The 14,468-nt window shown below is 41.6% G+C and overlaps 1 protein-coding gene across 8 annotated transcripts; it reads right to left on the bottom strand.

Moving 5' to 3' along the window:
• Positions 1 to 5,683: 5,683 nt before the first annotated feature.
• On the bottom strand, positions 5,684 to 13,682 carry DHCR7 (7-dehydrocholesterol reductase). 8 transcript variants are annotated; one of them, XM_061999451.1, is made up of 9 exons: positions 13,468 to 13,682; positions 13,101 to 13,194; positions 11,972 to 12,075; positions 10,896 to 11,118; positions 10,088 to 10,178; positions 9,237 to 9,450; positions 8,573 to 8,777; positions 7,558 to 7,689; positions 5,684 to 7,003 (listed from the first exon to the last, which is right to left on the bottom strand). In XM_061999451.1, the coding sequence occupies exons 2-9, from the start codon at positions 13,122 to 13,124 to the stop codon at positions 6,539 to 6,541; spliced, it is 1,458 nt and encodes a 485-aa protein (XP_061855435.1). In that variant the 5' UTR covers positions 13,125 to 13,194; positions 13,468 to 13,682; the 3' UTR covers positions 5,684 to 6,538. The 8 variants fall into 8 exon arrangements, with proteins under 8 accessions (XP_061855435.1, XP_061855436.1, XP_061855434.1 ...); XM_061999452.1 differs by having other exon boundaries at positions 13,101 to 13,215; positions 13,556 to 13,682; XM_061999450.1 differs by having other exon boundaries at positions 13,556 to 13,682.
• Positions 13,683 to 14,468: the final 786 nt, after the last annotated feature.

Here is a 14,468-nt window from a genome sequence, read left to right as displayed (position 1 = left end):
CATCCTGGCTTGTACTAGAAACAGTGTGACCAGCAGGGAAGTGATTGTCTTCCCTGTACTGGGCACTGGTGAGGCCACATCTTGAATACTATGTAGTGAAGGGCCCAACACTGAACAAGATAGACAGTGAGGTGCTGGAGCACGTCCAGAGGTGGGCATTGGAGCTGGCAAAGGGTCTGGAGCACAAGTCTGACAAGGAGCAGCTGAGGGAGCTGGGGGATGTTTAGTCTGGAGAAGAGGAGGCTCAGGGGAGACACAATAACTTTATACAACTACCTGAAAGGAGGTTGTAGTGAGGTGGGGGTTGGTCTTTTTTCACAAGTAACAAATCATAGGACAAGAGGAAATGGCCTCCAGTTGCACCAGGGGAGGTTCAGACTGGAGATTAGGAAGAACTTTTTCTCAGAGAGGGCTGTTTGACACAGGCTGCCCAGGGAGGTGGGGGAGTCCACATCCCTGGAGATATTACAAAACCATGTAAGCTGAGGTGCTGAGGGAGGTCTAGTGATGGGCTGGGCAGTGTGGGGTAAATGGTTGGACTCAATGATCTTGAAGGTCTTTTCCAACTGAAACAAGTTTATGGTTCTCTCTGCACTGAACAAATAGAGATGAAGTTGCCTAAGAGTCTCTCAGATCACCCCAGAACTATCAGGCAGGGATGCCCACACAATGCCAAATGGCACAACCAGAACCTATGCTGGAATATTCCCCTTCTGTTTTTTTACAGTCTTCTCAAGACTGTGAGTTGCATTAGAAACATGATCCTTTAGGTGCTTCATTTTATTTTTTACTTTTCAAACACAAAACTGCTGCCATGAGGACAGAAGAATTATCTGGAAACGCAGAAGATTTACTTCTGAGCAGCCTCAATTCCTTGTAGCTGACCATACTGCACCTTGAAAACAGGAGGAATGTTTAGAGTGTGTGCTTGGTCTGCTCTTCCTGTAGCTGTGCTTCATGTTCAAAGTACAGGACTATCACATCACCACAGTGAAGGCCTTAATTTACCTCATTAGCTACAAAAAGCATAAAACCAGTGTAGGAGCAATCAGTCAACTCAGCCTCATAAATACTTGATATTAAGCAATAGAAGACACGTAGTTCTGTGCTGTTGGTCAGAGAAACTTTGCTAACCCAAAATAGGGAGCTGCACAATATAACTAAGGACTTGTTTATTCTGTCACATCAGTTCAACTGTAAGGGACATAAATACTAATATGTTTTGAAATGCCAGACTCTTAGGCCACCCAGCTCTGCTGGAAGCGCTGACACAGCTAAACAACTGAAAGACAAGGGTTATGCTAAACAGAAGCAACTATGTCTGGAAGTGAAAACACAATTATTTATTGGTGTTATCTTAAAACAGAAACAACATTACTGAAATGATCAGCAAGCTAAGTACCATCCTCATGGCAAGTACAATACCACTTGGAAGGCTGAGTTTTAACCAGGAATTGTAGAACATCAAGGTACTGCTCCTGGTAATTTGCACACTATTCATTTCAGCTGAAATATCTTGAACATCATGAAAGTTAACTGATCCCATGTTCATGCTTTTTTTCTGTCTGCAGAGAGGTTTCTCTCTCAAGAGAGTGGTTAATTTTACACATGAAGTGATAAATTCTGATTTGAATTAAGAAATGGCTTAATATATACTTGGGTCACCTCTTTAAGGGCCTGATTCAAAGCACATTGAAGTAGATAGTAAGCTTGTTTTTTTCCAAAGAAGAGAGATGAACATAAATGCATGGTTACAGACACTGCTGAACTGGGGCAAGTACTACTGCTCTATGAAGCATATCACACCATGAAAATAATAACCATGTCGCAGGAATCAGTTATTCTCTATCCCAGTACCTACATAGTGTGGCAAAAATATTTTGTTGTCCTTTTGGGTTGTTTCTATCCTGCTTCCTTGCATGCTAAGTTTGCCTGTAGGTCAAAGGAGGAGAGATGAAACCTTAATAAATCTGCTTACTAGATGAGTTCATTGATGTAACCAGGCTGTCAATATTTGGATTTACAGCTTGAAATCATCACCTCCTAAAGGGAGATTATCAACAGAAAAGATGGCTAATCTAAGTACAAAGCTTAAGGTGAGTCATGGAAGAAATAAATTATTATTTGAGTCTTTCAGTATTTCAGTAGTGAGAGGACTGAAACCTTTTCATACCAGATAAACGTATATTGTTGATGTTGCTGGATGTGTAAGATTAAATTCAGCAGTCATAAATTTTAGTTCATATCAATGTCAAAACTATATCCTAGAGTTTTATATCCTTTCTAATCACAGCAACATGAATTTATTTCATGTAGTCAGTCTCTTTGACTTCATAGTTGATGTCTGATAATGTAAAAGGGAAGTTTAAGAGTGCTAGTGTAAGGAAATCTCTAAGTTGTCCTGAAAGCAGTTATCTCCCTCTGCTGTTACAAAAGCAGAAAACCTACAACCACTCTCCTCCCTAGCCACTGCATCTGCCTTAAAAACATTTCCCCAAGCACTCCCAGCTCACAACAGAAAGGGGCATTTAGCACTTTACAGGCACAATTGACAACTTTTGTTCAGTTGCTAACTTAAGCCTTTCATATTTCAGGAGACATAGCATAAGACATTGAAAAGAAAGCTAGGGCAGAGATTAAAATGACTGTTCTATTTTCCATTAATGCATATAAGAGCTACAAAAAAAATATATAGTGTTTTCATTACCTGTCCAGTTGTCACAGATCCATAGATTCAGTAGATCTGGATCTGCAGTCTAAAAAATACAAAAGAGCTTTTTTTCCCCCCCTTTTAGGCTTCTTTTTTCTTGCATGGATTGAAGCAGAAAAACTATTCCAGTTTTACTTTCAACTGCACATCACTTGTAACCTTTGGTGAAGATCCCTTACAATAACCAAATAACCCAGTGCAGGTGTAGGTTAAGGTTAGCACGTGATCAGAACTGAGACTGATAATTTAAAGCAGAAAATATTTTGTGGCTGCCACCACGAGGCAAAAGTATGTACTGCTGTTGTTCATATTGTGTGAATAAAACTGGAACTGAGTAACGACATTGCATTACATCCTAAGCACAGGTCTTTGGACTAGCCACCGAGTTGCTCAGAGATAGACTTCGCAAAGGGTGTTTGCATGTTCATGTACATGTTTAAAGCCCCAATGCAATATGTTTGCTCTAGTCCACTACTGATTGTGTCAGCACTCTTGCAGGCTGGATGGGAATAAAATCAACTTTAGCTTTGCACCGAGAGTTATAAATGATTAACTGTCCTTCTGGCAAAAGGTGGAGACCTGATTCCAGAAATGCCACCTAGTGACACAGGTTTTAAATGTGGGAAGGCATCCTCCCTCCTTATAGGTATCAGAAGACCCCTCTTCCCAGTTTCCTCTATCTGGAGACTGAACAACCTCTAACGGTTACAACACTAGAAGATCGATTTATTTCTCCCCGCTAAGTAGATCTATGGTCCTCCTGAACTTGCTCAGCCTGTTGTGCCCTGCTTGTTTGTTACTCTTCTTCCTACATTAAGCCAACAAAATTACTTCATTACTGCTCCAAGTAATTACCAGAAGCTTTCGCTGTATTTTCCCATTAGTTCTAATCCAAGTTAAATAAACAGCATTTTACAAACACTGGCAATTCTATAATCAACATTCCCAGCATACTGCAGAGACATACACTCTCAATCTTGATAGGTGATACTGACAGCGTAGTGTCAATAAATATGAGCTATCAGGACAAAAGTTAATCTAATACACACCCCCACAAATCCCTCAAAGAGAGAGATATATTGACTTTTAATTATTATTAATTGTTTTTGCATTGTGGAGGATACAAGTGTAACAGCACTGCCAGGCATACAACAAACTGACCCAGACATCACCCTATTTGAAGATGAGCAAGTTGATATTCATTCAAATGATTCTGTTTTAAAGGGCAACATCAGTTGGACAATGCTTAGAGTGCTGCTTACACATTGCTTGTTAGGAAGCAGCTTACATAATAGGTAAATTTTTTTTTCCTGCTTCTTTAAAAATAACTTACTTAGAAGAAGTACATACCTGAATGGAATTAAGTTTCTTTTCCAGACAGTTGCAGCACATACTTTGTCAGTCTGTGAGTCACACAGAGGGAACAAGAAATAGATCTATACAGACAGCAGACAAGCCTGAAGACGCAGAATCTGTCATCCTTACAACAAACAGGATGAGAGTTTAGTCCAGTGACGGCCTCTTGCTTCAAAAACCTTGTGACTAATTGCTTCCTGCCATGAGTTTAACAATCTGGCCGATGAAGAGTTCTCACTTGGGGCAGCTAGGCTATCTGTAGGGTAAAGTATTCTCAGCAGGAATAGCACTCTGCATCAAAGAAACAAATAAAAGCGCTAGCAAGCTCCAATGTCAAACAGTACAGAAAATCCTCTGAGCACTATTAGACGCAACACAAAACGCCTCGAAGAAGCATTTGAATGGATAATGCTCTCATTACTCACAACATTGTCCTTTTGCTTCAAGTTCTCTCACTTTTATTTTTGAAGTGCTGATATTTTTATTGGTCTTAAATGAGCAATTTCTTCCACTCATCATCCAGGTCTGATCAGTGGAAAGAAGGGAGCATGCTGTGCTGTGCAAGGCTACCACCACTCAGGGTCCAGATTGCCTTGCAATGTTTAAATAACCTTGGCATTAACAACAAGCTGTCAATGCAATCCAAGGCTACATAAGAAAATGATGCAAGAGTGTGGCCTTAGAGGAAATAAACTATCCAATTACTGCAGCAAAGTCAAGAGCAGCCTAAGGCAATGCAGTGCTAGGGACTCATGGGGTCCAACAGCCCTAGAAGTCCACACTTCAGCTTTCCCTTCCTCTGAATTGAGTTCTCTCAAATAATTTTATAAGCATTGCCCCTTGGTGAGCTATTAAGCTACTGGGCTATATATTTCCAGTAAAGGCAATTGGCATTGATTGCCCCCCACCACTTTAATATTTCTATTAAAAGTCTTCTTCATTCATAGCAGTGCAAAGTTCAAATGTTCTACCACAGCAATACATCCATTGCCACTGCTATTATTATGGCCATCATTGCTCCTCTGTTATTAGTAATATTGTAAAGGATTGTAATTGTTATCTGCAAAATGATGCCAGAACAGTTGAGGCTCACAGATAGTACCAGTGCTACAGGTTAAGTTTGTCAGAACTTTCTCTAAAAAGGCATCTCTACACATGCTTGTACCTTCAGCTGTGAAACAAAATCAAGCTACAATCAGATTTGTTTTCTAGGTTTGGAGAGACCCTTTTTCTCCTGCCAAAAACATCCTTTCAGGGAGTACTGCAAACCCAAAACATGTACTCACCAACATGCCTTGTTCAAAGCTGCCATGAAGATCAGTGCCTTTGGTAGCTCCTACAAAAAACAAAAGTTCTATAGTTACCTACTTCCTGTAAAAACTAGCTGTATACATCAGTGTTAACAACATCTTTTATAAAGTACTACAGCTTGAACCTAACTACCAAGCTTGTTACAAATGCATGGTCAATACTATGATTCCTCTTTCTTTCGTTTCTCCTTTATGCAATCTTGAACTGGGTCTTGGAGTTACACTCTTTGGGGAGGTCTTTTTGAATCTAGTAACTCTGAAAGATAATGATGTACAAGAAAAACAAGATCTGAAGGGAAAAGCAGCAGTATGTTTTACTCCACTTGAAGCCAAGAGTTTATTTCTTAAATTTTTACAAACATGATTTCATACAGATGATAGAGAACCAAGTTTTCTATCCACACTAAATAAATCAATGTGTGCTTAGCATCTTTGCAAAGCAAGTCTTGTTTCAATACCAAAAGAGTACTCAGCTGGTCATGCACCATATGGTCAGGTGCTGTAAACTAACGGAACTTTTGAGCTATACCAATTTTTATCAGCTTTCACATTTGGATTATAACAATCTTCCCACACACCACTTGAGGATTAGGTTCCCCAGCTCAGTATGTCCCCAGTTATATCTCCCCAGTTAACCTCTGGAAAAGCTACAAGCATTAAAACTTCTTCTGGGGAGTTGTTAACTGTAGGTTATTACTGTCACAAGCAACCATATCATGCAACTTTCATAAACAGATCACGCAACTATTTTTCTCCTTTCTTAAGTCACTGGCAACTGGTTCCAAAACCCTCCTGCTCTGAAGGATAAGGCCTCCTCCCAGCTTTGGGAGATATCAGGACTGTCAATACATGCAACTATTCTTCAATTCCAACTTAATTTTGAGAAAGGAAAGTTACAAAAGTTCCAGGTAAAAGAGTCTTCTAAAAAACAGGACATTTCAGTGCATTGGTGCACAAATTGACTTGAAATACAGTCTGCCTGCATGCTCCTTCAGTACAGCAAGGATTATTGTCCAGCCACCTTTCATCCTTCAGAACAGTGTGACCATCCTTCATAAAATGTTTTTGTTACTTTAACTGTGTGGATAAAACTCTCTGCACCTCAAAAAAAAAAAAAAAAAAAGGTTTTCTGTTTTCCTTTCCCCTGGATTCTGTGTTAGCTTTAAAATATCCCTGGCAGGAGGCGGTAAGGCACCGCGGCAGTGTAGCGCTTCCAGTCCTTCCCATACTTGCTGAAACATCGGTGTTCATCCCTGATGCAGCGATGGGTAAGCAGGATAGTCATATAAACAATATAGAAGTAAGGCAAGATGTGTTCAAACCCACAAGCCAGGCAATAGGCCAGGGAGCCCATCAAATCTCCTGTGTAGTTAAAATGACGTGCCCAGCCCCAGAACCCAGAGGTCATCAGTTTGCTGTAGTACTTGGTCCCATCCACAGACATGTAGGAGCACTCGATATACTCTGGTTTCTTCCCCCATATCTTGCAGTTGCCATTTGTCCGACGGAAGAGGTCCTTCTGGTGGTTGGTCATCCTGAAGATGTAATAGCCAATCAAGCCCAACATCAAGATCCCTATGGCATTAGCTGTGCACAGCTGGACAGGGTGGTAAACCAAATACAAACCCTGTATTTGGGAGCAGAAAGAGACAATCAGTGATTTACTTTAAATAGATACTCAGGATGACAGACTAATTCCTTGTCCTACCCAGAAGAGATGAGCAGAAAGGAGAGGAAAATTCTCCCTATAGTAAAACCATGGAAAGTTTTCAGAAAACTCTGTGTTCTACATCTTCTGTCTGTCTGTCTAAAATTCTGTTTCTTAGGTTGAACAAGAAGTGAGAGGTTGCAGGGATGCAGACCAACCAGAACAGGTGTAAAACAGCCCCAAAAAGATCCTCAACATGCATAAGTACAAATAGAGACTGAAAGGATTTAGGAAAAAACACAGACACAATAGTGACAGAAAAAGGCACCAAAAGAAGAAGAGAGGAAAATATGTCTATTCCATGGACAGACATTAAGCTTTCCTGCAAGTGAACTGTTGTAAAGGATGTTGTAATAGTTGTTCATATTCAAACTGCCTAGCAACAATTGAAGATAAAATTCCAGCTGCTGGGGAGAATGTTTCTGGAAAATTCTTTGCTTTTAGCCAAAACATGTATTGTACCACATTTTTACCTGCAAAGTATAGAGGTAAGGCAACCAAACACAGTCTCCCCAGCCCAAGTACCATCCAAAGTGATCATGGCAGATATCAATGGTTTTCAAATACCAGGCTTCATTCCAGAAGAAGTCCACAACATAAATACCCTGGAATAGAAGAGTTTCACATTAAGAACAGAATGCTGTCACCAGTTATCCCATTTAATAGGATCAGCCTAATCTTTCTGTGATGTCTTGTGCTAAGATCTCAAAACTGAGTTCTGTTTTAATGCTTCAAAAATAGTGTGTTAAGAGAAACATCACACAAATATACTGCATCTATATAGCTGAAGCAATGATAAGTAACATAAAGTGGTATTAACCAAGAGAGCTAAGGCAAGTGTACTACTGCAAGGACATACACTTAAGCAGTGCATTCACATTTGACTACCCTTACCCCTCTCAGTTTAGAGAGCTTAGGGGGAACAGAGCTTGTATGAAGTGGGCTCCCATTTAGAGGTATTAATGAACAAATGCAAACTATCATCTGTACTTTTTACTTTGGGGCCTCTTCAGTAGAAAGCACAGCACATGACTGGCTCTTTTTAGATGTGGAGACTTCTGTAGTTATGCATGTCTGTCACTCACATACAAAGCAAAAAAATCAAAGTTACATGCAGTGTTGCCCTCAGGAAAAAAAAACCTGCCCAATCTTGTTCCAGCACTAGCCTTTGTCATTGTTCTCTTGGGATTGTTCTCTGTGGACTCAAGATCAGGCTACGCCTGTTTCCAGAATGTAGGCTCAGAAAAAACTATCTCTTAAGTTTACACAGAAATCAGCTGGTGGCATTCTGAATCAATACAGCAGAGTGTTTACAGTGGCACTTTGTATGGATACAAGTGCCTAAAGATGCAAGTCCCAGTGTGTCATCACTGAGTGAGAGTTTTCAGGCCAGGAAGAACTAAGTCCAATTTCAGTGCAAGGAGTTTTTTCTACTTTAATACTCATTTATTTTTTACTTGGTTTATTATTTTCCTCCTCCCAATTTACCTGAAGAACGTTGACAAGGATCATAGAATTGGTTACTTGACCATACAGCTCCTGTTGTTTAGCAGCATAGGAAAGGTTAATCAGAGTCCAGGCTACAATACCAGGGCGTCCATTGAAGAATAGCTTAAAATCAAACCATTTTCCTATTCGAGGGTTAAATTCAATCCCCATCATGTAGTCATAGAAGAAGTTGCCAGTGAATTTGCTAGAAAGAAGAAAAAGTTGGAGATGTACACAGTTATACACCAATGCAGGTAATCACTATTCTGACTACACATTGCCAAGTCATAATGTAATGATAATAAAAATCATCTTGCACAATGTTACATAGGTTTGTAACACAAATTGATCCAGTATTACATCAGTACAGATAAATTTTAGCTTCAGAGGTACCATAGGTTATTCTTTTTTTAACACCTTTGAAGAGTCTAACAACTTTACCTCTATCCTATTTGTGACAAATAAGTATCTATGATACTGAGGCTGCCAGTAAGATGACATAGCATGAGAAAATAGGATGGTGCTAATGAAGCTAAGAACCATTGTCATGCATTTTCCTATCTTATCTGTGCTAGTAAAAGATATTCTTCCATTATTATTCTGTACAGCATTCAATTTGTATGTCCCATTACCTAGTATTCTCTTGTTATTAAAAACCACATACCAATCTTTGGCGTTGGAAGGGAAAAAGTAGCTTTTAATCATTGCAAATGTGGAAACTGCGTATCCCAGGACATTGGCACACCACAAGAGAGGAATCCAGTTATCAAAAATGATGGTAGGTGAGAACCAGTGGAAGTAATAGGCATTTGCAAACCAAAGCACATGGGTTATGATCCAAGCCTGAAGGCCATTGATTTCATACATGTTCACAACACCTAAAATGTGCAGGAAAAACAAAATCAATGTTACTGACATTGCATTATGCACACTACATACAGAACTTCAATCAGGTGCTCATGAAATGACCTCACTCTCCTACTTAAATATCCTGTGGCACTCTTCAGAAAGTCTCATTAGACTCTGCTGTAACCAGCAGACTTGGTTAGCCTGAGTTTTTCTCTTCACACTCGCTTCACAAAACAGTGAATTTTGAGTCTCCTCTAAAATTGACTCAGGTAACAAGTCACCCCTTGCCACATCTAATTGACATCAGGCATTTTGTTCAAGTCTCTTGGATTAACTTCATTTCAGCTGGTGCAATTGTATTGACAAATAGTAGCGATAGCCCACTGCTGATTTTAAATGCCAAAATGATCACCCTGCCTTTTTCCATTGCTGGTGTCTGCTGTATCAATAGTTTTACCAACAGTTAAGAGAGGGAAATTGTACCATTTAGTCTAAAAGAATAGATTGCTTCTATTTCTGTCTGAAGAAGTAAACATATGAAGAAAGCAAAAGCATTTATGCCCATATTTCCTCCAGATACATATGGGTTGATAAAGACTCTTAAGTAGAGAATTACTGCACTTTAAAAGACTGTATGGTGTGCATATATTGTAAGGAAGGACTTACCAGCGGGGGTGACAGCACCTTCTTGTACACCTCCTACATATCCAGGAATAAATTTGTGGCAGAAATCAGGAATGCACAAATACAAAAATACCTAAAAGAGAACATATTAACAGCAAAATTAGACAGGAAAAAAACCCCAAACCCCCTAAACCTTTCATGCACATACCAAATGTAACACATGGCAGTTCCAATGAAGTACTGGATAAGGAAACATGGCAAGATTTAGCTGTTGTAATTTTAGACTAGTACAACGTTCAAGCTATTAAACAACTCCTGTTTGGTTGTCCTCCTTTTGTGGTGGGGAGGCACAACAGTGGCTAATGAGATTTAGGTCCTTATCCTTTTATTTTGAAATTAATCTGTGTTACATGCAAGTTGTTTTCCAATTCAGAAAAAAAGTGGATTAAATTTGGCAAGTCTGAAGATATTTTACAAATATAAATTATGTTTCATACATCAATGTTCTTTTATTGACTCTCTATCTATAAAGTATCTCCCCTTCTGCAGGGTTAGCATATGACAGTCATTGTGTATTCATTTGAAACACATGGGTATTGGTGCTATACAGTTGCCTTTTCTTTAAAACTCCATTGAGAAATATCACACAAGGAATATTGATGTATATTCCCTGGTTTTATTTCTCAAGTGCATAAGCTTCATTTGGATTCCAAAAAGCCACGGAAAGTGAGAAACTCCAAAGCATAAATGTCAGTGTGACATTTCATTGTCCTTCATGTAAGAGGATTAATTGAACAGCTCTTTGAAAAAAACCCAACCTCTACATCCAGATCATAACTGAATAATATACCTGGAAAGCGACCCAAAGGGTGTAGATGCCAGCAGCCCTATAGGTCAGTGTAGGAGTCTTGTTCCAGATGTCAGACAGATGTTTATTCCCCGTGATCAAGTCAACGAGTGGATCAAGCAGAGAGCACTGGTACTGGTCACAGGACATTATGAAGTAGTATACAATAAGTGGTGCAAACATGAGCAGGAAAAGGATGCTTGCCAAGGAAAACCAGTCCACCTCCCTGTAACCCAAACAAGAGCATTTTTTTTACCAACTTTCAGTTAGACAAGCGGTTTGACTAAGTCAGGCAATTTTTTCAGTGGACTTTTCAGACTAATCAGATGAAAACTGAACATGTTCTCAAGGCACATACGTTTCTTTGTGTTAAACATCTCTAAATCACTTAGCTTGTTATATACTTGACCACAGCCTGTTATAAAACTATGCTAGTTGACCAGAGCAACTGAATACACAATATCTCCTCTCCAAAAAGCAGATCATTATTACAGCCTTAATGTTTTTGACAGTAATCACGGGTATAACTGGTAAGAGCATTCAGTTGGAAGTGGTAACACAATCACAAGAATATTATGCAGAGCTAGAAAGCACAGAAAAGACAGAACCTGAATAGCCATAAGTTGAACTTGCTCTACCACACGTTGTCTGTAGTGGCAATTCATATAAACACCCATGGCTGTTCCCAGCTGCACTACAAGAGTCCATTCATATTTACACAAATCTTTGAGAACAGGGAGATGTCAGCTGGCACTACCACAGTGGATTTCCAAATCTCAGGAAATAGTTTGTTCAGCCCTTGAAGGAGCTTGAAATTTTACTAATTTGTATGACCTGTTCTTTTTTGCAAGGAGGACTGTGTTTTAACCCAAGCCATCTGGCAAGCTCTCTATCTTAAAAACCTTCAAGAACTTTTCTTTGGCACCAATTCCTACAGCTTTCAACATTCCATGAACTTTCATCAGAAGGGCAATGCAACATTCCATTATCAATAGTGAAGTTCAAAAGAAATGTGGCATCTATGAAAGCATGAACTAATTTCAAATACAGTGACTAGTTAGGTCATCAGCTTTTCTTACCATGCTCTTCCCCACTGGACCTGAGACGTTTGTGTATCATTTTTGATGCTTTTGTGTTTTCTTTCTTCAGAAGATTTTTTCTCCTGATGGGCTGCCATGATGTCCTTTATGAAACAAAATATTAATGGTATTACTCTAGCTGGTTTTCAGTACTTCTTTTGTCTCTACAGACAAGTGATTAGAAGTTATTAAAAGCCATTACAAAGCCTTCTAACAAGAAATTTTGGGGACTGGGGTAAGATGGAAAAAGAAATCTTTCCTAATTCATTATTATCATATTTTCAGCAAACTAAAACACTGATGTAGAATCGTAGAATGGTAGGGGTTAGAAAGGACCTTTAGATATCATCTAGTCCAACCTCCCTGCAGAAGCAGAAGTACTGTATTAAACTTCTCGCTAACCAGCAATTTCTTTCAGGGCATATTGTATCACATGTGGCTTATTACTCTTAAGTAAGACAACTAGCCCATCTCCTTTGCTGGGCTCAGCATATTAGATTTGAAAACTCTGCTTAGTCTGCTGAGCTCTCATAAAAATCTTGCAGCTGGCAGCACCTGGGATTTTGTGCAAGACTCATCCACCCACATAGTTTAGTTTACCATTAATTCTGTCAGAGACTGGCATCCATGTGGGACCCATGCTTGCCCTCTAAAGGCCAACAATTGCCACCAAGTTTTTCCTGTCCTACAGAACAATTTGAACAAGTGCCTTTTAGGGCTATTCCCCTGAAGAGATACTCTCCAGTCCAACAGACAGCTATGCTGGCAGAAACAGCCTCTCATGTTCAGAATTAATCCCACATCATTTAACATGTGTTAACATAAACTCGAACTTTCTGTTACCCCAGTAAACATTCCCCAAGTACAGCTTTCCTAAACCCTTAGTCAGCTTCTTAACAACAAGCTGAAGCACAATTCACAATTCTCCAGATATTCTCTTCCTCAGAGGCCAAACCTGAGGGCATAATGATTAAATACTACGTTACTTCTCACTGTGGTGAAGGAATGATCATGCCAGCCAAACACAATTCACTTGGAGCTCTCCACATATGGTGCCTAAGCCACACCTCTAATGTAAAGTTCACAACGTAAAGTTCATATAAATTCCCTTAAAGCAATAGTAACACACGTGTTTGATGCTTTCCATCAGCATGCTCAGGGCTTACTGAAGAGAATCCCAATGGAGTAGAAGTGTGACAAAAACACACCTGTAGATTTTTTTCCTACAAAAATAAGGCAGACACCTGTTCAGGAATATACAGTTTAAAGGTGACACGCAACATCCCACAGAGCCCCGTGTTTCGCAGCTCCCCGCGCCCCTGGCTCCTCACAGGTACCCTGAGGAATGCTATCAGAAGAGGGGGCCCGCTAATCAAAAGCGACCTCCAGAGGAAGGGGGCTGACGGCGCCGCACAAGCTCCCTCCCAGCCCCGCTTCGCCCCTCCGCCGCCCACCTGCTGGCCAAGGCCCAACATGGCTCTCGATCCGGTACGCACCCTTCAGCCCCAGCCCCGCGTGCACGGGCGGGCTCACTAATCTGTCAGACGCAGCGCGCTACCCGGAGACGGTGCGGATACAACTCACCGGGGCCAGCGCGGCAGCACCACCCGTGCGGCGCCGCTCGTCCCTCTGCTCCGCTCGCCTCACAAAGAACCGTCCGCAGCGCAACTGTCAGCCGGCACCGGCGGCGGTGCCGCTCTCCTCACGCCGACAGCTCTCCGCCCCGCCCCCGCGCCGCCGCGCTGGCCAATCGCCGCCGCGCTCTGCCCGCCGCCGCGCCACCGCATTGGTGGAGCGGGCTCAACCCATGGGCTGAGGAGACGGCGTGGGCGTGGCGGCGCACGGGGACCCTGCGACCTCCCCGCTGCCCGCGGGGCCTGAGCGGCGGCGGCTTCGCGTCGCGCCTCGGTGGGACAACCGCGACCACCGTTAGTTAAGCGAGTCGGCTTGAGCCTCTAAATAACAGTCACGGAGGTTTCGCACAGAGTGGTTTTGACTGCAAGGGAAAGACGCGTTTGATGGCTGTTGCCGTGAGAACATCCCGCGGAACGGGCAGGCTGCCTCGGGAGCCCTGGTCCGGCCTGCGCAGGGCATCGCTAAAAACACCCCAGGTTGTGAAAAAGGGAACTGACGTCCAACGGGGCGATGTAGTGCAGAATAAACACAGAATCCCATCTGTAAGGAGGCTCACGGCAGCCAAACGCTGCAGGGACATGGCTCAGGAGACTGGACTCCGAGCAGCGCTCCTGCTTTGGGGGCTGTGCCCTAGGAGCCTCCTGAGTGATGCTAAAATGTGAATCCCAACACTTTGGATCCCCTTCCCGTCCGTACTCAGACCCTGAACCTGTCTTGAGGAACACCTCTTAAAAGCTGCAGGGCTAAAAAACCCCAGGGGTTGGGGCTACATTCCCGTTATTCTGGGCTCTGGGATTAAGAAAGCGCAGAAACTGGGTAAGGGGATGCAGCAGAAGACGCCGCCGGAGCAGTCACACTGCGG

This window comes from Colius striatus, chromosome 7, assembly GCF_028858725.1.
Source record: "Colius striatus isolate bColStr4 chromosome 7, bColStr4.1.hap1, whole genome shotgun sequence".
In the NCBI taxonomy this organism is placed as follows: domain Eukaryota; kingdom Metazoa; phylum Chordata; class Aves; order Coliiformes; family Coliidae; genus Colius; species Colius striatus.
Note: the sequence above shows the minus strand (reverse complement) of the source record. Positions and strands in the feature narration are given on the sequence as shown.

Excerpts from the sequence above, each read along its gene's own strand:
- DHCR7 (XM_061999451.1), bottom strand. The coding sequence starts at position 13,124 with ATGCTGATGGAAAGCATCAAACAC. Across the intron at positions 9,451-10,087 it reads AGGTGCTGTCACCCCCGCTG|GTGTTGTGAACATGTATGAA; the intron begins GTAAGTCCTTCC and ends TGCACATTTTAG. Across the intron at positions 7,690-8,572 it reads TCCTTGTCAACGTTCTTCAG|GGTATTTATGTTGTGGACTT; the intron begins GTAAATTGGGAG and ends CTTCTATTCCAG.